We start from the raw sequence: 24,002 nt of genomic DNA on the forward strand, positions 1-24,002 counted from the left end.
TGTGTGTGTGTGTGAATTTAAATAAGAGCACCAATAGGAATGCGAGGCAGACACACATAGGCATGCGGGGTTCTGCTGAGGTTGAGGGGGTTTCCATCCAGGCGCACGTCCTCCAGAGCGTACCGGATATAGTGTAAGTCTTTCACGTTGCAGAATGTGTCTTCGTGCAACATTTGGATGTTGTTGTTCTGAGGAAAAATTTGTAAAAAATGAAGACAACCTCAAAAAACGTATTAAACTTCAAACTACACATTGCAACAATATTCAAAATAGAGTGGTACAAATGTAATGTACACTCCTCAATTAATAAACAAACTCATGTGCAGAGTTCAGCCATGGGCCATGGAGTTTTAACATCTGGGTTGGCATGATAGCAATTCTTGCTAAGGGCACCAGGTGGCAGTATTGAGGCAGGAGTACAGGTACCTGTAGGTGCAATGAGCGTAGACTGTCCGGCAGCGGTACAGGAATATAGTCAATGTTGTTATCCGTCAAGTACAGGTACAGAAGACCTGCCATATCCTGGTGAGAAAATAACAAGGGGCACTACTCAGTACAAGGGTGTTGAGGATCCCTGAATTGAAATATGGTATGTCATATACCGCCATGTGTGACATCAACAATGAAAACATTTAGTATTATGTAAATGCTTTAAAGTTACTTAAAATGTATAATCTAGCATACTTTTCTGTCAATATCTATTCATGTACTTCTGATGCCATGAATTCATGAACACCTAGTTCTTTTGATGGGTCACAGTTGTAAAGTCTACTGCTGTGAAATGTTTTTATTGTATAGTCTCTCTCTCTCTCTCTCTCTCTGTATATATATATCTCACTCACTCACACACACACACACACACACATACTCCCTCAGTTCCTCAGTTACCTTGAAAGCCTCTTTCTGAATGCCCGTGCTACCCAGTTTGTTGATACTGGCATCAATGAGGGTCATGGAGGCTGGCAGGGCGGGCAGATGGACCAGCCTGTTCTCTCTCACCACCAGCTCCTGCAGAGCAGGCAGCCCGAAGAAGGCGTCATCGTCCACCCGGCCAATCTCGTTACTCGTAAGATCGATTCTCTTCAGCTTGTCTGGACACAAGAGGTGAGCAAAAGTAGCCTACTGTGAGACACCCGGCATAATGATTTACATGCTACGTTGTGCTAATTGTTCCATAACAGATAAATAAGAGACTATGCAAATTACGTCAGCTATATTTTCACATTCCAATAGATAAAGGAATATTTTCCTCAGCACAGATGTGTTGGTATGCACTGTGATTATTCAGTTATGTGATAATTCATTTCAGCATTTGTTTTTTTCTTTTAAAATGGGACACATACTCATGTTAGCAAAGTCGGACTTGTTGATCTTTGTGATCTTGTTGTAGCGGGCATAGAAGTGAGTGGTATCTTTGGGCAGGGGTGGTACACTCTGCAACTTCACATCGTCACAGTAGACAGACCCGCCCAAGCAGGTACACAGCATGCAGGTTGACATACCTGTTGGTTCATGATGCAGAATAAATAAGGAAAACATTAAGATGCAACAATGAAAGAATCAAACAACAAAAAGTCTCATGATAAAAATGTGTATGTGTGTTTTGTGGGAGGAATGTCATGTGAGAGATAGTAAGCAGACAAACATGGTTTCATACACACACAGTCGGGTATGAAGTTTTAGACACGTATATTAATGATGCTGAAACAGTGTTTTGCAGAGTCACTGGTGGTAACGACGTGCCACACATGAAATGGATGTGAGACACCAGAAGACACATGAACACAAACATGATGACATGGGGGTTGCATGGAGGTAAGGAGTTGATGTTACATGAACATATTTGTATTTAGTACCCAAAATGTGGATATGCTGTATCGTTTGGTTATGGATGTGTCTATGTCGATATCTGTAATAACAGGCAGTGCCCAGGTTACGAAAGAGATTGCTTATTAAGTCTGTCTTTAAGTTAAATTATAAGTTGGAACAGGTGCATACTTCACTTAGAGTAATTTCCTGTGTATTAACCACATTGTGTATAAACCGCAGGACAGTGTTTTATGCAAGTTAAAAAAACAAAACCATATTAATACCAAATTAACTGCCCCTGTGTATTAACCACTGAAGCTGAAGAAATGTTGCAAAATCAAGTATAAGTATGTGTAAGTACTGTATATACTCTTTTGATCCCGTGGGGGAAATTTGGTCTCTGCATTTATCTCGAACCGGCAACACTTCAGTTACAAGCCCGAAGCCCTAACCAGTAGGCCACGGCTGCCCCTAACAATGTACAAACTGCGGCTAATAGTTGGGAAATTATGGCACACAGAATTGAGCATGAGGAAGAAACCAGCTGAATACCACTCAGTTTCCAAGTATGTGGGAGACATAAGTTACAGTGGCATAAGTACAGTAAAAAGATCTCTCTAGAAGTCATGTTTTAGTTTGCCTGCTCTGGTCTGTAGTAGAAACATGGTGGAATCTATGGAAAGGGACCCTCTCCCTATGTAGATATAAAGGACTCAGGACTTGTTCTAAGGTAATTACAGATAAGTATACATACATACTGTATAAAATAAGTACAAGTAATTATGAATTCTATATTGCCTTTCTCTTAATACATCACACTTACCCTCCACTATACCTTTAAAATAGCAGACGGGGTTATACGCTCCACGAGTCAATTCACCACTGAAGTGTGTAATGCTTTCATGACTGTCACAGTTGTGTGGTAGTGCATAGTGTACATGCATTCATATTATAAAACATTGTATGACACAATGTTTTTGATGTAATTTATGAGTGCAAGGTGGTTCATAACCTGGGGACTGCCTGTACATTCATTAGAGAGTAGCATTGTAGCTTGAATCTGTGATTAAGTATAACAGTGTCTACTTACTTTTCTCTTTTCTGTCTGCACATATAAGGAGGCAAATTGAGCCCCAGGCCAAAGAGTGACGGGTGATAACAATCATGGAAACACATTTAACTCATTCCAAACAGGTAATATTATTCTGTAAGTGTCATGCTATTTTTCTCTTAATTGGTGATAGGTTGACATTGTCATCATCAATATGGGGTACGTAGTATGATTGTATCCTTAGATAACAAACACCTTACTGGAAACCTCTCTCACAAGACTTTGATATTGTAATACTGTACTGTATATCAATGGATATTAACTACCTTGATTTGTAACATTAAGCTATGGTATATTTCAAATTGTACAGAACTTATGACATACATAGTTATGTCAATCTAATGATAGAGGGTTCCAATTGAGTCTTACACAGTCTGTTAAGTTAACCTGTTGCCGACAGCATTGCTGCTGGCTGACACAATATATGTCTGGACCGAGCAGTCAGCCGTGAAACAGCACAGCAGTGGGTGGGTGGGAAAAGTATAGGTGGTACTGACCTTCCGTACTGTCAATGTCAATGTCAATGTCAGGTAAGCCTGACTCTCCAGAGCCCACAACACCCCCTGCGACCTCCTCCGGGGTGGTAGGGACTGTCGGGAGCAGCTCGTCCTCTTGTTTACACACACATATTAGGTGTTAAAAGACAGATAGACACATCACGGGGAAAACACGAAGGGTGGACATGAGTGGGGCAAATGAGTGATGGCTGACAAAGGAAAGCTTGATGATGAGTTAACACATGATGATGATGAGTACTTATATAGACTGATGAACACACATTTAACCAATCAAATGCAGTTAAATGAAGTGGAGGGGAAGTATGATGGCTAATGACAATGTATCGTGTCATATACATATAACCAAGCAGAGCACAGAGATGGCCATAGGACTTGACCTAACTGTTAACCATGAGTAAATTGTATTTGTACAACAGCCTATTATAAGGACTGGACACCTCCCCACCCTGGTTCATCTCTTAGCATAACACTAGATCATGAAAACAGCTTTTCCCAATCGTCAAACCAATATACCCTAGGCTACACTCATCAAACATCCAAAAGATCAAACAACATCGATCAATAATCAATGAAATAACATTGTGTTGATATGGTTGCCTTATTATTATTATTATTATTATTATTATTATTATTATTATTATTATTTTAAAGCAAAAGCATACAGGGGGGCATGGGGGTACTGACCTTCCACTATTGTAGGGACTACTATAACCTCCTCCTCCCCAGACTCGGGCTCCCCCGACTCCTCCGCGGAAGCCCCTGAGGCCTCCTCGGGGAGGTCCGGAACCAGGGGGAGCTCCTCCTCTTGTTAGAGACAAGGCAAGGCAGTGCAGTGAGAGAGACATTAGAGTCCCAGCAAAGGATGGTGGGGTGGATGACATGGATGTGATGGATGGAAGGCAATGATCAATGCAAAAAAAAAACAAAAAAAAAATAAGCAAAGAAATAAAATCACACACATTTAACTCAGTCTGAACAGTTAAATGGAATCAAAAAGCTTTGAGCATGTAGGCTAGGCCATAAGCATAGACTATTTTGTACCAAAGTAGAGACCCTTTTAATCGTAAAGTCCCCAAAAGTGCACTACTGAGACCACTACTGAGTGAAAAGGAATCAAGTCTATAGAGGCTGAATACTGGACAGATACCCTCTAGACTCAAAAGAAAGACTACCCACTAGAATCACTGGTACTGACCTCCATCAGGGACCAACACTATCCCTGAACCTGACCCAGAACCAGAGGCTCCGGAACCGAGGTCACCAGAGACTCCAGAACCTGCGGAGCCCAGGTCGCCGGAAGTCCCCGAAGCTTCGGTGCCAAAGTCCCCGGAGGTTCCAGAGGCTTCCCCGCTAAATTCACCAGAGATTCCGGAGTACTCAATCTCACCGGACGCCTCGGACGGCTCCTCGCCAGAGGAAGCCCCGGAACCCCCGGAGCCAAAGTCGCCCGAAGCCCCACTGAACACGCCGGAACCAAAATCTCCAGAAGCGCCGGAGCCCCCAGCGTCCCCGGATGCCCCGGATGCCCCCGATGCCCCCGATGCCCCCGATGCCTCTCCCGACTCTCCCAAGTCCCCAGAGATTTGAAGAATGTCAATGGGCGTCAGGCGCAGCTCCTCCTCTTGTTAGAGACAAGATTAGGTGTTAAAGGACAGATTAGAGACCAAAGATGGGCAATGATTCGAGACAAAAGAGAGACACAGACAGACAGACAGAGAGAGTGAGTGAGTGAATGAATGAATGAATGAATGAATGAGTGAGTGAGTAAGAGAGGTGACTGTGGATTGGAGTGGATGGTGACGTTATGAGTGAGTGAGTGTTAAAGGGTGATAACACACATTTAACCACTGGTGGGGAGTTAAATGGAATGACAGCCGTGTGGCAAGAGAAAACCAATCAGGGGTGGTGGCCCTACTTTCTGTATTCCTGTGAAGCACTGCAGGAATGCAGTGTGTGTGTGTGTGTGTCTGTGTGGGTGTGTGTGTGTGTGTGTGTGTGTGTGTGTGTGTGTGTGTGTGTGTGGAGAAAGAGAGATAGTGAGGGAGAGAGAGTGAGAAACAGAGAGAAGGTGAGATAGATAGATAGATAGATAGATAGATAGATAGATAGATAGATAGATAGATAGACAGACAGACAGACAGACAGACAGAGTAGGTAGATATAAAAGGGAGGGAGATGAAAGGGAGGGAGAGGGGAGAGATAGATACAGATAGAGGGGGGAAGAGAGAGAGTGAGGAAGAGAGAGAGTGAGGGACAGAGAAAAGGAGAGATAGATAGATAGACAGAGTAGGTAGATATAAAAGGGAGGGAGATGAAAGGGAGGGAGAGGGGAGAGATAGATACAGATAGAGGGGGGGAGAGAGAGAGTGAGGGACAGAGAGAAGGAGAGATAGATAGATAGACAGAGTAGGTAGATATAAAAGGGAGGGAGATGAAAGAGATGAGAGGAGAGAGATAGATAGACAGGCAGGGGGGGAGGTTGTGTTGATGTTGGTGGTGGTGTTGTCTTACGGCCCGCTTTGCTACAGACCTCCCTGCGAGTCGGGGCCCATGAGCTGGCCGGAACCCCCAGAGCCTCCTGCAGGGATGAGCTGGGGCTTGATGGGGATCTCCACCTCGGCCGAGACATACTCCTCCTCCACCACCTCTGGATACAGCTCCTCCGTATACTCCTCCCCCGTATACTCCTCCTCTCCATCCACCTGCCCTGCTTCCGCATCCACCTCCTCCACCTCCTCCGCATCGACCTGCTCCGCATCCACCTCCTCAGCCTCCGCCTCCTCCGCATCTACCTCCTCTCCTTCCTCGGCCTCGGCCTCCTCCGCATCCACCTCCTCCACCTCCTCTCCCTCCTCGGCCTCGGCCTCGTCGACCTCCTCCAACTCTTCTGCCTCCGTCTCCTCCTCCTCCTCTCCCACGGCGCTCTCCTCGGGCGGGGCCAGCGTGCCGATCTCTATCTGCGGACCAGATGCCAGGGAACGCCAGAAAATCAGAGCCATATCAATTGACCCCCCCCCCCCCCCTCTTCTGTGAGTGTGAGAAGTGAGGGCTCGCGAGAGGAGCTCAAAATCTGTCTGCTCTCTCTCTCATTCGACGGGAGGCGCACGTTGACATGAGAAATGTATTTACACCTTTGCCTGTGCTGTAGATTATATGCATAATACTACTCACTATCAGCAATACCATGAGTTGTGTACAGCTAATGCTCTAAGTATAAACCCAAAAGACACTCTTTTGGCGTCCCCACAGGGCACGACTCCTTACACAACAAGGTCCAAGCTCCTCTTATCTGTGTGCTGTCTCTTAAGGGACAGGGAGCATCTACAGGGACATTACTGTAAGCCACACTCTTAAAACGAATGTGTTGTCCCCATCTGGACACAGAGATGTGTTAAAAAACAACAAAAGTTCTGTTATTTTCAACACATATTGTGCAAGGAATAAAAAAGTAAAAACACAAACTGTTGTTTTCAACACAGTTGTTGTAAGAGTGCAGGTATGTGGAATATTACTGCTTTCTTGTATGCAGTTCAGGACTATTGAATCAGGCATGGGAATCACTGGGGAACTGATATCATTGGTTTTCTCTGCTGATTGAGGTTAACCTGACTCTCACCTTGAGTTTCTATAGTCTATAGTTTACTGTTGTTTATAACATTACAACACAAGCAATGCATGCTCCTTTGTGCTCCTTTGTGCAATGACCTTTCCATTTCTGCTTAGGCAGCTTTCCCATAAGTCCTTAATGAACCCACCACTATAGTGTCATCAGGATCTAATGATACTGCTTCACTCTAAAGCCCATTGTTAAGAGGGTTGCCCAATTAAATGCATAGAAGGTGAAATGTATAATGAGCTTTACTACATCCGAAACAGTGCAATGATTTGCAGGTAATTTACAGTTAATAAATTATCTTTTTCTTTGGACCTATGGTAACCTTTAAGCCACATTTGGGGCAGCCATGGCCCACTGGTTAGCACTCTGGATTTGTAACCGGAGGGTTGCCGGTTCGAGCCCCGACCAGTGGGCCGCGGCTGAAGTGCCCTTGAGCAAGGCACCTAACCCCTCACTGCTCCCTGAGCGCGGCCGTCGTAGCAGGCAGCTCACTGCGCCGGGATTAGTGTGTGCTTCACCTCACTGTGTGTTCACTGTGTGCTGTTTGTGTTTCACTAATTCACCGATTGGGTTAAATGCAGAGACAAAATTTCCCTCACGGGATCAAAAAAGTATATATGTGTCTGTGGCTGTGTCTACTGATAAAATAGGCATTAAAGTAACCCCACCAAAAGCAACTCCTCAAACTAACCTACAACTGAGAGGCTGATTAAATGTGTTAAACACAACAGACCCACAGTGCATACATGAAAGTGCACCCTTTGATAAGGAGACACATGGCTGAGATCTCACATCTGTGCGTTGCTTTCTACATAGCACTCGCCACTGCCCTGCACTTCCCCATTTGACCACAATGGGGCGCTAAAGACTCACACAGAGCCCAGGTGAGAGCAGACACTCCTGCAGCTCTCATAAAGCTCATTCTATCTCCTAGATGCAAATGGTCCTTGTGGAACCACGACACACATGGTAGCTGAAATCCATATTTCCACTCTTCCTATATTCCGACCATAGTCTTTGTGCTTCAAGACTTGAGACTTACCTGACTACCAGTGCCCATGAAGAGACAAATCATTAATCAAGTAATTCAGCTCTGTAAGCCTCCAGTTATAAAACAAGTGATTAAATGTCATAAATGTGGTCTATGGGAAAGAAATGGAAAAGCTAAGAGGAAACTTTCATATACCGGAGTTGAATGTTAAAAGTTAAACGCATTAACTAGAAAAATCTGAAAGTAAAGAGAGTTTGTGAGACTACAAGGAGGGCCTTTGAGTAGTGTTGTGCCTGCAACAGGAGACCCCCACCTTCCAACCCCCCCCCCCCCCCATTCACTCTCTTCCCCCAAAATCCACCTCCCCTGCTCCCCCTCTCCTTACCCCTCCTTTCCCCCCAAACCGCTACCCTCAGAAAGCAAACACCACCCCTGTCAGGCAGCTAAAAATGACAGACACACACACACACACACACACACACACACACACACACACACACATACAAATGCAATGAGATTTATATTCAGATTTTGAAATATGGAGTCTGGATCATCTGCCCGGGCTCTCAGACTCTACACTCTTTCTATCACACACACATACACACACACACACACAGAGAGAGACACACACACACACACACACAATTTATCTTTCCACTGCGTCTCTGTGCAATCGAGACAGAGAAAAAGTGCCTACCCAGCACATTTCACATACTCAGTGCAGAGGTGCCAGAAGCTGTCTTAACACACCAGCTGCCTATTAGCCCTAAAGCCCACACTCACAATCACAACACTTAGCCTTCCCCCCTGTGGAAATACTTCCTTTGTTTGTCCTTCTGCAGTGCATAGAGTCTGATCTATACTAATTAAGACTGGGCTGCTGAAGGAATGGGCTCAGGAGTGGGTTCATCTATTGACTAGACACTTTTTTAAAAAGAGCATAAACACTGAAAGTAAGTGAAGTGTGTGCGCAGTCTAGATGCTCTGTGGTTGTGTTTATGTGTGTGTGCATGTGCGTGTGTGTAGGTGAGTGTGTGTGTGTGTGTGTAGGTGAGTGTGTGCGTGTGTGTGTGTGCGTGTGTGTGTGTATCTCCATGTAATGACATGTCAGTAAATCTGCTTGGGTGGCTGAATGAGCCCATGGCACTTCTCCGAGACCTCACAGACACGCCCGACTCCTGAAACAACCGTCAATCATAAGGGTCAGAGTTCACACCACGGGTCAGAGGTCAAACGAATACCAGCTCTCGCTTTCTTTTTTTTCTCTCTCTCTCTTCAGTGGAAAAATTCTCTAAGGTTAACGTTATAAGGAATAGAGGGAGAGGGACCAGTGAATGGTGCAGTGATGAGATCCTGTTTCCATAAACTCCTCATGGCTCATGAATGTGCACTACTCACTGAGCATTCCCCTGCACACTGAGTCAAGTCACCTGATTTTACTCCCAGTCTCACTGGTGTAGGGAGTCCCTAAGCACGGGTGTGACAAAGTCCTGATTACTGCTATGACGGTACACAGGGTTAAATGGGGAGAAAGGGAGAGAGAGAGAGAGAGAGAGAGGGGGGGGGGGGAGAGAGCACACATAAGAAAAGTATGAGAGGACAGGACTTTCTGAAGCACACCACTCATCACAGGTGCCCCTTTTCATGAAATATCCCTTAATCTGCACTCCAACACCACACACACACACAGAGAGACTCATACACACACACATACAGTCTCTCTCTCTCTCTCTCACACACACACACAGACTCATACACACACACAGACTCATACACACACACACACCCTCTCTCTCTCTCTCTCTCTCTCTCTCTCACACACACACACACACCTTGTCCCACCTCTCTGTCTTCCTTATCCTGCCTTTCTGTCCACAGGTTCAAACACACCATAATAACAGGCAATCAGAGACAGCCTTTGCTCCAGTGAGGTGATCTAATCCAGATGAGATGAGTCCAGCTCAGTTTTTGCCTCCCTCCTTTGTGGCTCCCTCTCTGGGACTGGCCCCAGTGCACCAGGTAGTTGCTGAAGTTTATGTTTCAAATTAGACACATTTACACAGGCTCTCTACACTACCAAAGCCACAGGCCAGACTAATGTGCTCCTAAAGTGCTTGTGCTGTTGTCACGACATGGTGATGTACCTATAACACTGCATGGACTGATTGAGGTGGAAAAGGGAGTTCCTTGTAGGTAAAATTCTCCAGTTGGGAACTGAAGCGAACACTTGACTGCGTGCTAAATTGCCGGATTGTCTGGGGGGAGAAAAGCACCCACATCAGGATCCACTTAAGTTCGGTTGGCGTTCTGTTCTGATCCATTTTGTAAATCCAATCCTGCTGGCCGGGACCGTGCCAGCCTAGCATATTTCTGGCCCAGGTTCTGGTTGCAAAAGAGGTATAATCTGAACCATTTCCTTTGGTTGAAAAATACTGCCTCAGTGTTCCTGATCCAAAATCTAAATTGCAGACAAGTCACATCATTGCCGGAGTGCATTCAGTGGAATGGGTACTGTTTCCTTTGGAGAGACTTTCTCCTCCAATTTAATTCAGTCATCCATTCATCCATCCATCCATCAATCCATCCATCCATCCATCCATTCATTCATTCATTTGCTTGCTCATTCACTCACTCACTTGTTCATTACTGAAGTATTCTCTTGCTTTCTTGCTCTCTCTTTCTCTGTTTCTCTCTCTCTCTAAAACTAACTTTCTGTCTGCCTCTATCAGTCTATAAAGCAATTAGTCAATAATTAATGCAGAGCATATGTCAGAGGGAATAGTTACCCTGCAGCAAATCTGTCACGATATAATGAACACATGATTTAGGCTGGATCTGTGTCTCATTGGATAAGTTGTTCAATGAAAATGTTTTGGGCTTCAAAGATACAAAATGCAGCAGTTCCATCGGAGTGTCATTTCTAATTCCAGATTCTAATTAGTCGTAGGTATCAGCTGTCATGCAGCGCATTCCAAAGGTGGCAGATGGAAATTGCAGACAGAACCGCCAACAAGGCTGAGCTTGGCACACAATCTTACTGTGTGTGTGTGTGTGTGTGTGTGTGTTGGGGGGGGCAGAGACAAAGTCTGTCAAAGTCTGCCAGCAACCGATTTACCAATTGGAGCTATATAGCAGAAGTAGAGTTGTACAAAGTTAAATGCATTAGAATAAATACACATATTGTTACACAAAACACAATTTGGCAGATGGGTAATGCAGATAATCTGGTTTCATGAAGTAGCAGTCTCCCAAGTTACAGGAGGAGTGGGGCTTTTAAAACCTTAAAGCATCTGCCGTGCTAGAGGCAGATTAAAAGGGTATCTACATTTCTAAATAGCCTGCTAATTTCCATATACATACATATACACATTAATCACAGTTTACTATAATGTTCTACAATCCAGTTTTCTCCTATCTTTTTATATCTTGTCTTTATGTATGGTATCATAACAGCCAGTATGCCATACATTAAAGTCTAGCACACGTACTGCCTCCAATTCCCCAGCCTGTGATGAAAGTGTCATGCCTGCCAGTAGGCCTACCATTGAGTTCTGCACACACAGTGTTATGTAACTTCTTTATATGAAGGAGAGCTGATTCACAGGGCCTAACAAGAACCACCTGTTCTAGAACACGACAGAGATGGTAACCAAGGCAACAGGCCTACCTAGATGCTCGGCTGTAGGGGGACAGTGAGTTATCTGTTCATTATTAGAATATAGACAGGTGTACATGCAATTAACTGGTTTGGGAAGACATAATGAAAACTATGATATCTGATGGAACAGTAGGGATTGGCTTTGCTGCAACACTTACTGGCTAATAACTATGCAAGCAACCTGATTCAATCTCAACTAATGTAGCTTCGTACCAAGTGCCAAAGCCATGTTTTAAAGGCTCAATGCAATACAGTTTTCAATTATTTTATAACATTCCCTGAGATACTTTAGTCTGCAAAACCCTTGGCTAATTTTTTTTTCTTATGATGTTCTGGCATGCTCTGAAAACCCCATGGGAAAATAGGCTACATTTTGCAGCTGAGCTTTTATTTTGATATAAAACTTTACACGTGTATGTCTTCACTCGGATTGAACAACATCTTTAGGCATCTTCCAGGTGTATTGCTGGATTGAGACTGGATTGGCAGAGGGAACATAATAAATGAGAGCATTTTTCTGATTTTCCTGTGCTCTATGACCACGTCCTATGGCCATCAGAGGCAGGGAAGGGAGACGTCAAATTTGAAAAGTCTGGCATGTCCCGTAGTCACATCAACATATTTGATCTCAAAACTAACAAGAAAAAAATATTTCCTGCATCATGGCCCCTTTTAGTCAAGTAGGCCTACAATGAAACCACAGGCTAGAGCACAACCTAGCATTTAAACTTGCAAATCTTAGATATCTATGAATAAATAGTATGCTGTCTGACCAGCACTGGGGGAAACATAGGATCCATGGTTACGTCGGCTGAAAACTACCAGTTGAAATAGATCTGTTTTTGTTACCCCAAATATTATGCAATGTTACGCAAGAGAAGCTCTTGGAGGCCAAAGTTGGTAAAAAACTTCTGAACTCTTTCCCCTCTCTCTCTCTCTCTCTCTCTCTCTCTCTCTCTCTCTCTCTCTCTCTCTCTCTCTCTCTCTCTCTCTCTCTCTCTTTCCCTTTCCCCTCTCTCTCTCTCTCTCTCACCTGAGGCTCATCAATGGTGACTCCATCATAATAGTCGTAGACGTCCTGGTTCTCCAGATTGATATCCACATCATAGTTGTTGCTGTCGTACGTATCCAGTTCCACTTGGCGGGCGTGTCTGGTGGGAGAGGCTGCGGCCACCTTCAGGACCAGGAGTCCCACCACGAGCCTAGCCAGCATGATCATCATCCACCTTATGGAGAGAGAGAGAGAGAGATATAGAGAATTGGAGAGAGAGATGGAAGACATTGACAGAAAAGGAGATGCAGAAAGATGGAAGTAGAAAGTCAGATGGAGAGAGTTGGAGAGAGAGATGTAATGAAAGGGAGATAAAAAAGGAGAGGAAGAGGTCGAGAGATAGAGAATGAAAGAGATTGAAGAGGGAGAAAGGTAAGATTAAAGAGAAAGAGAGAGAGAGAGAGATAGGGAGATAAAAATGAGGAGGTACAAAGAGATAGAAATAACAGTGAGAGAGAGAGAGGGGGGGGAATACAGAGTTAAGGCCTATTCACAGCAAGAACGATAACGATAACTATAACCATAACGATAAAAGCGTTCACACTGAACAACGATAAACAAAGTCTCTCCTTGTGTTAATGAATGTGACGTTAAAATTCAATGGATTCTGATTGGCTATTAGCTTTTTATCGTTCTGAAAATCGCTTTGAAAGTGATCCCCAACGATATCGTTCTTCATGTCGTTATCGTTATAGTTTATGTGTGAACGTCGTCATTCATATTAACGAGAACGATATTTATTTATAGCTATCGTTATCGTTATTGTTCTTGGTGTGAATGGGCCTTTACACTTTGAGTAACAGTTTTGCTGCCTTTTTTAATTTAACAACACTAATTCAAATTCAATAAAATGTTTATGCCTGGCAGAACATAGTATTGGGGGACATTAAATCTGTTTGGAAAGAGTCATACTGGAAGGCAGTAAGAGAGTTTATAAAGGACTTTGGTTGAGGCCAAAGGCTTTGGTTGGCCATGTTGCAAAGGACCTCTTATTGCTGCACTTTAATTGCCATGTCAAATAGAAGGCAACCCATAAATGGTGGTCCAACAAACTTGCTGACCCTTGAAAACAAACTCAGGGCTGACCCTTTCTGAGACAAGCTGGACTACTATGGGCTACAAGATCTGATTCAACCTTCGACCTTGACCTCTACACACAATTTCCAAGACAAGGAAACATACACAGACACACACACTGAACATAGATAATCCAGACACTCACACAGACACACCACACATATATTCATGCACACACCACACATACTCTTCACACGCTCACACTTGACGCCTGGGCCAGATGCAGTACACAGACACTACACATACACACACAAACACACATATACCCTACACATACATACACAAACACACACACAAACACACATACACACACACACACAAACACTACACATACACACAAACACACACACACACACACACACACACACACACAAACACTACACATAAACGCTACACATATACTCAAACACATACCATACACACACTCACACACCCCCCCAGACACCCCTTGTACACAGACACTACACATCTGCACTACACACACACACACACACACTTGATGCCTGTGCCATCCACTCACTGACTGATGCTCTGGCATGATAAATGTGCGGTTGCGACAGCGAGCCGTGCCGTCCGGCCCAGTCACAGGGCGCCTCTCTCTGCTCCGCTGAGCGCATGGCAGCAGAGGTGGTGGTGGCGGCCAACCAGCCCAGGTGAGGTCGAGGGGTTTAGAGCTCATTAGCCAAGTGCAGACAGGCCTGCGAGTGCGCTCAGGAGGCCAGCCAGGGGTGCGTGTCCGCCCCAAAGAGAGAGGACAGGGGTGGAGAGGAGAAAAAGAGGGAGAGCGGAGGAGGGGAGGCCCCATTTCTTTTGTGTCTTTTTTTCTTGGGGGGGGGGGGCAGCCATCTTTGAACCCGTCAATCTCCGCCTTGTTTTTATGTCACAGCTGAGAGGTCAGAGGTTGGGTTTATAAAGCGAGGAGATGACAGGCTGACAGATACTGTCACCTGCAACGTGGCTATTGTTGCAACAGACCTGGCGCCATTAGACATACTGTACAGCAGACTAGGGCCAGATCAGGGCCAGATCAGGGCTAGATCATTCCATGCTCCATGGTAGCTTGAAAAAATTTCTTCAAACCACAGAAGTAATCCTATACATGACAACACAATCCCATTTTCAATGAAGTTTGAAAAGTAATTGAGGGACACTGCTGAAGGAATGTGGGCAACACCTGGTGTTTACAAGCCTTGTGTCTCTCTGTCGTTTGACAACCAAGTAATCAGCTATACACCAGAGGCTGCAAACTACCCTTGGGTGCATTCACACCCTCTCTTTCTGCTACGTTGACTATTATGCCTTGTCCGCATCTTAAACACAGGAGGCCAAGAGCCCAGAGCACAAGTCAAAGTGACTGCACCATGGATTGGCGCCTTTCTAATGCTGATTCAATCGCAATAAGTAATGACTCTAATTCAGGCCAAAAAATTATCCCGTAATCCTAACTGTCAGATATGCTTCTTAGATGCTATATTGATGACAGGCTTGGCAATGGGAAGGCCAATGAGATTGCCAAAAAAAGGGCCAAAGACAATCTGAGAAGCACAGCCCTGAAATATGTTGCAGGGTTCTCCAGGCTGATGAGGTCGGCGAGGGTTGCAAATCAGAGAAGAAGGAAGATAGAGAGTGACTGAGAGAAGCAAGAGAGCAACGTGGACAAGCGCAAGCTTCTGGCCCTCAGGGTAAGACGGAGAGAGAGAGAGAGAAGGAGAGAGAGTGAGAGAAAGAGAGAGGGAGAGAGTGAGAGAGAGAGAGAGGGAGAGAGAAGAGTGAGAGGGCGAGTTGACTTGCCCCTCTCTCACTGACAGAGGTCCTTTATGAGCGGCCGCCTCGGCCTGTCTCAGCGTTCACATTCGAAATTCCACCGAGGTTTGTGGACAGGATGGCGGTGAGTTACGACTGCAAGGAAAAGTTTCATTCAGTAGAGAGAGAGGGAGGGGGGGGGAGAGAGAAGGGGAGATGGAGAGAGAGTTCAGTCTCTCTCTCTGCACCCTCTCCCCAACCACCACACATGCAAGCACACACACTTGCACACACATATGCACACATTTTCACACGTACACACACCACACTCGCACGCATATCTTAACACACCTATCTTTGAGCACTGAGTTCTGCACACTATTTTTGGTGCCACGGGAGAATAGCTGCAAATTCCAACTTGAGCTTTAAATGCACTCCTTGTTAGGAACACTCCTTGTTAGGAACTTAACTCAGTGGATCTTTACAGCAAATAAATAGCAGCAGGTGAAAATGCTTTTATATGAATAACATGCAGGGTAGATTATTTATACAGCCAAAGATGCGAATAAACGACAAAGTGCTCCTGTCCATCATGCGTGTGCACAGAGAGCCGTTTTGAAGCCCGTTTTCTCAACATCTTGACAGGTTCAAGGCAAATACTGAAGGACAGAGTATGCTTTAAGACAGAGTCCCGCTTTTACACAGGGTTCACTGTGTGCACTTCTGTGTGTATGTGTCAGAGAGAGAGAGAAAGAGAGAGAGAGAGAGAGAGAGAGAGAGAGAGAGAGCAAGTGTGTGTGTGTATGCAAAGCATGCATTGCTGCTCCAATGTTTTGCTTGGCTCTGGTTTGGGCATTCCAGATAGTCAGTGACTCTACAGTCCCCTCTTGATAGTTAGTGGTCCCATTGATTTATAGCTTTCCTTCAAATTCAATTTGCGGTGCAACACAATCTATCATCTTGACATGTCATATTATCTTAAAAGGTAGAATTCTCTTTGATATCATCCAATTAATCCAATAAGGAAAACATTCACCTGTTTTCATATAAAAGTGGAAAGCGCACAGCACACAATGGGTTAATTAGATAATTTGACAGTCATGGACATTTAAAATAGATTTCAGAGCATAGACTGGTAATCCAATGTCAACCTCTCAACAAGTTAGAGGAAGTTTTTTAATTTTCACCGCCATTAGCGCAGAGCATAATCCATGCTGATTGGGCAGCTAATAGAGGAAAAAGGCAAAACACTCCAGACCAATATGTGCCTCAAGAAAATATCAGCTGTTCACAGAGTGTGCAGCCATGAAATGCAAGGAATCAGGCCAGAATCACCTGACCTTAAAAAAAACATAATTTTTTTTCTCCAATGGTCACCTGTTAGTGTGAACAACTATCATTTTAAAAAAGAAGCCCAACATTTCAATTGCATAGTTTTCCAAAAAAGATCTCAACTCAAAAGTCAACACCAATCTGCCTTCCTAACCTGCCATCACCCATGAAAAAAAGCATCCACGCATGAAAAAAAATGACTAAAACAAAAAAGTAATAGCAGGCAAAAAATAAAAAATCAACCAAAAAATCAATCAAAAATGTTGCTCTACTCAATCATTTAGTGGTAGCCGTAACTCATCCAAGCATCACCTGGTAGCGAGCAGCTCCTGGACAAGGCAAACCCAGCCAGCCTGCACCTAGTCCAGCACAAACCCATAACCATAGAGTAAAGGATCCCCCAGTCGCGCTTACCTCAGTCTCCTGCTTTCCCGAATGGTCCTAGCCGAAAGGTTGGAGATGTTCAGGGCAGGGGGGCCTGGCCAGTGATGGAGGGTCGCCGAGCCGCGCAAGCGACCGAGGGAGGAGGGGAGGGTGTGTATGTGGTGGTGAGTGTGTGTTTTGGTCTACGTGTATGTGTGTGTGTGGGTGTACCATGTGTTTTTTGAGAGAGAGAGAGAGAGTGTGTGCTTGTGTTTCTCTGTGTGTGAGCAAGAGATAGTGTTGGTCAGATTGTTAACGAGTTACCCGATGCCGATGTATATAGGTGTGTGTGTGAGTGTTGTCTGGGTGTGAGTGAGTGTGTGTGTACAGGCTCTCTCCCAGATGTGAGTGCCTGACCGTGAGTGTGAAGGTAGGCACTGAGAAAGAGGAGAGGGGAGAGATTGCTTTTGGCCTCTCCAAAAGAGCAGCACCCACCCCACACTGCCAACACACACTCTTGTACACACACACACACACACACACAGAGAGAGAGAGAGAAAGAGAGACCTTGCTGTAACACAATACATACACACAGGCCCCCAATGGTGACATCTCTCTGACCCACAACAAGAGGCGTCTTTATTTTTTCTTTTCCTCTCTACTTTCTTTGGGTGGGGGGAGAATGCGGTGCAAGTGAATAACTTAATCAGACCTAAGTATGAAATATTTGTCTTCCTTTTCCTGAGGTGAAAACTCAGGCATGTGCTGCTTTCATGTCAGTGATCTTGCCGGACCCTGCCGCACAATAGAGCCTCTGTGAGCAGCTAGCGTTAGCGCTGCATGGAGAGGAAGTCTCTGCCTTGAGAAAGGCCTCACCTCTCCACGGCAACAAGGGGGCCAAGCGCAGCAGTGTGCTCTGTGTGTGCACTGCTAGCGCTGCAGTTTGTGGTTCCCTCAAACCCAAGCCAAGGTTTCACTTGGACCATTTTGGAAAAGAGCGGACATAAACACATACAGAAATCTCTCTCTCTCTCTATCTCTCTCTCTCTCTCTCACACACACACACACACACACACACACTCATTCTCATTCATATTTATGTACACATTGTTACCAGTGGGCCAACACACACTATGATGGCTACATTGATTGGTATCTCTCTCTCTCTCTCTCTCTCTCTCTCACACACACACACACACACACAGAGAGAGAGAGAGAGAGAGAGAGAGAACTTCATAAACACAGCTTTGGTAGTATTAGATTATGTATTTAACCTCCATGTGGTATGCTAATTACTGTGAAGGTGTACATTGCTAAGTGCTAACTTGTTTGTTAAACAAAACTTGTTTTCCTGGACCCCCCCCCCCCCTCCATTTACATATTTGTAATCCTCTGAGGCAGTAGAAGTATCGCTTACAAGATCATGTCTTGTAAGCTGAGCCAAAGATCTTTGATTACTAACCGTAGTACGGCAAGAACTTCCCAAACCCTCATCCTCATAGCAGGTAATGTTTACTTTAATGCTAAGCGCCAAAGTAAATGTTTAAAGAAACTACAGATAGAAGACACATACAATAGGTTTACCACAGAAAAGAGCTTTATATTAAAGATAAACTTGCATTGACAAGTAATTTACTATTCAATGTGCAATTCAACACTCAGTACAAAATGGAAGAAATTAAGTTGTTTTATACTACAAAAAGATTACATTGTATTCAACAAACAGAGTCAGTTGAATTACAGTGTCAATGATATTTACATTATTTTTCACATTTGAATGAATTTTCCATAGTCGAACGAGCAGCATGTGCTTCATTTGTCATGGATAAGTAAAAAATAAACTGTTTATTCACATGCAGTCCTATGCCAAAGATCCTACCAAGAAAAAAAAAAACAAGGTCTTATTATCTATTATGTGTAGCCTATCGCTTTCATATTCCATAATACACAAGTGGTACAAAACGAGGTGGTCTTTTGAAAAATATCAACTGAAAAAAGTGATGGTACCTAACAGCCCAGGCCCCCAATCCCAATGTTCAGGACGGTAGAAAATAACATAGACATCTAAAAATTATTCACATGCAAGAAACCTAATGTCTCATGAAAGTAAAAAGGAATGTATTCAAAATAAAAAAACTAAATATCTTTATATTTCATTGCATGACACCTTAAATGATGCTTCAGCACCTACATGCTTTGTCTAATAGAAAGCAGCACCAAAATAATGTGTATTTGCAATGGTCATCATGCCTCTTCAATGTTGTTGATCACAAAGGCTATAGCTTTTCACTTTCAGTTTTGTGCTGAAATCTGGCAGTTTTAAGTTGGGTGATCTTGGTTGGAGGGATGCCAAAATGCTAACTCACGAAGCACATAGTCCAATGACACATATAATCTCCCTGTGTTCCAAGGTGCATTTTCAACATCTGAATAATTTGCAAACAAACAAAACAAACAGATCAGTACTGGTCATAAGCCAGAACACAAATCTTTGTAGACGTCATTGACTGCCCTTCTTGTGGGAAAATACATTTATGACAAAAACATCTCATTCAACCATAACAATCTTCATGGCATGGTTAGGTGGGAGACATGATTTTACTATACATATACCATAGAGTGTATTGTGTGTGGCCTTATAGCTAAATTACTCAATTCACTTTTTTCTCCAGATAGAAAATTATGAGATCTAACTTCCAGAACTCTAATCTGAAAGCTGGCCTGTTTGTCTCAAATACTTATACATGATTACATGAATACATGAATTCACTTGAAACATTATGTCATGTGATGTAGACTGTGTGGCTTTCAGTAACAAGCTTATGCTCATCTCCTGTTCATAAAAATATTCTCAAAGGCACAATGATCAACACAGAATACTGATGGACCCAGTCAAAACTACTACCAGCAAAAAGAGACTATGGTTCAGTCTTGTGAATGTTGCTTAGAATAGTTTACAAATTCATCAAATACCATAATGACCTACAAGCTTTTATGTGAACTCATTTGCTATACCCTTGTGAAGGTAGATTACCACCACTTGTTGTGACAAGTTCAAGGGCACAAGTGGCCATGGTTTTTAGATGACCACAGCCCTGAGAGACCTGAAACAGACCATCAGATCATGAGGAATGGGCGGCTGGATCTCGTTGCCATCAAGGCGGAGGTAACGCAGACGGGGACTGTTATCATCAAAGTAGTCAGCACCAGCAGGCACTGGACAGATATCTGAGCCATTTACACCTGTGAATAAAAAAAACACATGTAGATTTAAAAGTTGTGAAAAGAAAAATGGTAGAATATTTCCACTTGGTTGCATGATTTGCATAGTCTTTGTTGGTTAGATTAAAAGTTAATTTGGTCAAATTGAAATGTTCTGTGATTCTTTGGAATCTTAGTTGGCCATCTAACATTGATTGAATGTTCTTTTTGTCAACTCAAAAAGCTGGTTATGCTGGTTATGAAGTCTTTGTAAGCCATCCAATATTGATTAAATTTTGGTCGTCCATTTTACATTGATTACAGGTTAATTTGGTCAATTCGAAAAGCTCTATGGTAATAGAGTCTTTGTGAGCCATCCAACATTGATTAAAAGCTAATTTGACTAACCCAATGGTATTTATGTTTGAGTATGTTTCAACTGTTTTCACTCCAGTTCAGATTTACAGTATGGTCTGATCCTGTTTTTTGTGGGTCAGAGAAGAATATTGCAAAGATTTTCTTGAACTGGATTTAACCCAGTTAACCTAAGCTGTTTTAGTTAGGCTGTCAAAAGCAAGACTCACTCTTGATCTTGTTATGGTCCAGATGTAACTGCTCAAGGCTAGCCGGAATGTGGGGAATCTCGGTCAGCTCGTTGTGTGACAGTTGCAGGTCCAAGATGCTGGAGATGTTGAACACGTACTTGGGAATTCCACCTTTTCCCAGCTTGTTCTCGTTGAGCCTTAGGAATGTCACCTTGGGAAGTCCCTTGAAGTACTCTGGGGGGATCTTCTCGATGTTGTTGCTGTCCAGATAGATCTGGGTCATGGTCGGTGGCAGACCCAATGGCATCATACCCAACTGGTTCTTGGCCAGGTTGATCTGGACCAGGTTGGTCAGGCCTTTCAGGCTAACCTCGGTCACTGCGTCGTCCTGGAGCTTGTTCCCTTGCAGGTCCAGCAGAGTCAGGCCGTCCATGCCAGCAAACACGCCTGCTGGGATCTTGGAGATGCGGTTTCTGGAGAGGCGCAGCTGTTCTAGCTTGGGGGGCAGGGGAGAAGGCACAGAGCCCAGCTGGTTGTCTTCCATGTACAGGTGCACAAGGTTAGGCATTGACCGGAGAGCACCTTCCTGGAGCCCCTCATTGGTCAACCTGTTACGGTTCAGGTTGAGCCACTTAAGCTGGGTGGCGTTGCGGAAAGCATCCTCTGGAAGCACCTCGATCCCATTGCTCTGCAGGTAGAGGTACCAGGTGTAAGGTGGGATCACAGGGACGCGTTTCAGGCCCCTGTTGTCGCAGTAGACGGCGTTGGGGAAGCTTGGAGGGCAGCGGCACTCCTTCGGGCAAGCCTGGAGCTGGGCCAGTAGGTGCTCATGGGGCATGTCCTGAGACAAGGCCGTACCGGCCAAAAGTAGAACCGAGAGGAGGAGGAGACTCTCCATGATCCACGCCAAACCTATCGAGGAACATAAAAAAGGAACAGGAACAAGAGGATCAGTGTCTCTCCTCAGTAGGTCAGAAAGTGGTTGGAATTTGTTATTTTTTATTTGGAAGGTACATTTTGTGAAAAGCTTTTTAGATATGGTTTGCGTTCCAAGGACTCAGCTTGCCAGTAGATTCTCAATACAGTATCTTTAATTTAGCTTTGGATAATGAAGACCCTAAAAAAAAAACTTTTTGTGGTCTGAAAAAGACTATAGGATAATCAGAACAAGGTCTCTGCTACAGTTTTCAGATAATGCAATCAATCATTGTTTAACTCTGTTTATTTCTTGAGTAAAATACATTTACTATATCTTGTAAAGCTGTAGCTGAGATTGTAGACTTGCATGTTCTTCAATAACAAAATAATGTAATACTTAATTTTAGCCATTAAATACCTTTATCAAAAAGCCACTCTGAATTCAAATTAAGAATGAATGGCAAACACCTTAAAAAACCTCCCAGGTATTACTGTAGACCTCCTATCAGGAAGTAACCCTCTTAAGATGTATGCAGCCAGGTCATCAAGTATAATGTTCTTAAACACAACAAGATACTAATCTGCACCCACAGTTGACATCAATCCCAGGTTCAGGAAGAAGCATGAACACACGGTATACATTCACACACACACACACACACACACACATACAAATACTCTCACATGCACACTGAGACACACACACACACACACACACACACACACACCAAAAGAGCAAGAGAGACAACCGTTGCCTTGAGCTGAGCTGAGAAACTTGATCAGGTTTACCTGACACAAGAGGGGAAATCGTGCACACCTGTTCTCTGCGTTTAACATAACAGTTGTTAATTTCCTGTCTTTAGTACAGCAATTATTACAGTCTGTGCTTTTCTATCATTGTCAAAATATTTGTCTAGGGGCTAAGGTACTGGTTCCATTAGCAGGGTATCAATCCTCAGCCAGGTGGCAATTTGCCAAGTTCAAAGAGGAAAAGAGAAAAAAGGAGATACTATTACAGAGAAAAGGAGGCCAAGGAATAATGTTCAATGAAATTCTAAATGAACTGAGACCGTCAGACAGACATACAACTAGACGAATCACTAGACCGACTGATTCATTGATTGATTAAAATGAAATATAAATCAATGTCTGCATGAAAAGGAGGTGCACTGAGAAGAAGAGATAGAATACAGACAGGAGTAAGGGAAGTATGGAGATGCATGGGAAAAAGAGAAATAGCAAAACCACATCAGGCACCGACTGCCATACCATTGCAGCCCCACCACCCCACTTCTTTCAGTCCAGTTCCCCTGTCATCTGGTAATGGTTTAAATTCTTGGTTTGAGGCTTCTGGAACCGTTCATGTGATTTATTTCCCCAGTGGCTCAGTTTACCACCAGTGCACTCATATCAAAGGGAGAGGCCAGCGACACATGTCCCAATTACACCTGACCATGGGAGGCACCAGAGCTGCTCCAGCCTCCTCCTGAGGAGTCAGCACTGGTCATCCAACTGCAGCACAGGCAGCAGCTACCTTTTGTCCACTTAGCCACTTCGCTGACCAGATCAGGCATCAGACGCCTGCATCCCTTTACTGAGTCCACCTGCATCCCTTTACTGGTAAAGCAGAGGCAGCAGCGCCTTCTGACAATTGGTCAGCCTAAGTACGATTGGTCAGCCCGGGAAGCGATTTATGTCGCTTTAGATAAAAGCATCTGCTAAATATCAGTCACTTTACTATAAATATCATCACATTACATTTCTGAATGGACATTTGCAGTTTTGTCATATGCATCTGTGCATTGTGCATCCTCTTTTTTAATTCTTGCCTTACTTTGGAGCTCCCTGAAAGGATACATGCTTTATATGCATTGTTAATATTGGTCATATTGGTTGTTATATCTATTCGTTTGTCATATCTACAGGTGCCTATCTTTTTGGCTTGTCTTACCTTAGGTCTTTCTGCACCGTGTCCGGTTCCCTGCACTGTGTCCTGTGTCCTGTACTGTGCTGTGTCCTGTAGGCTCCTTTTCCCCTGTGGGACTGCTGTTCTGTGTGGCCAGTGAGGT

The 24,002-nt window shown here is 44.0% G+C and overlaps 2 protein-coding genes across 2 annotated transcripts; both read right to left on the reverse strand.

Annotated features, from left to right (window-relative positions):
* Positions 1 to 4: 4 nt before the first annotated feature.
* epyc (epiphycan) lies at positions 5 to 12,922 on the reverse strand. The gene is made up of 10 exons (XM_076297532.1): positions 12,737 to 12,922; positions 6,330 to 6,395; positions 5,969 to 6,047; positions 4,634 to 5,059; positions 4,123 to 4,242; positions 3,427 to 3,531; positions 1,344 to 1,502; positions 889 to 1,091; positions 427 to 522; positions 5 to 188 (listed from the first exon to the last, which is right to left on the reverse strand). Exons 1-10 carry the CDS (start codon positions 12,920 to 12,922, stop codon positions 18 to 20), a joined length of 1,611 nt encoding a protein of 536 aa, XP_076153647.1. The 3' UTR covers positions 5 to 17.
* Positions 12,923 to 20,348: 7,426 nt separating this feature from the next.
* On the reverse strand, positions 20,349 to 21,913 carry kera (keratocan). The gene is made up of 2 exons (XM_076297343.1): positions 21,055 to 21,913; positions 20,349 to 20,512 (listed from the first exon to the last, which is right to left on the reverse strand). Exons 1-2 carry the CDS (start codon positions 21,911 to 21,913, stop codon positions 20,349 to 20,351), a joined length of 1,023 nt encoding a protein of 340 aa, XP_076153458.1.
* Between the last annotated feature and the right edge of the window lie 2,089 nt (positions 21,914 to 24,002).

This window comes from Alosa pseudoharengus, unplaced genomic scaffold (assembly GCF_046254945.1).
Source record: "Alosa pseudoharengus isolate Yale_2024_CS ecotype anadromous, Long Island Sound unplaced genomic scaffold, YU_APseudo_1.1 YU_APseudo_1.1_scf_20, whole genome shotgun sequence".
NCBI classification, from domain to species: Eukaryota; Metazoa; Chordata; class Actinopteri; order Clupeiformes; family Clupeidae; genus Alosa; species Alosa pseudoharengus.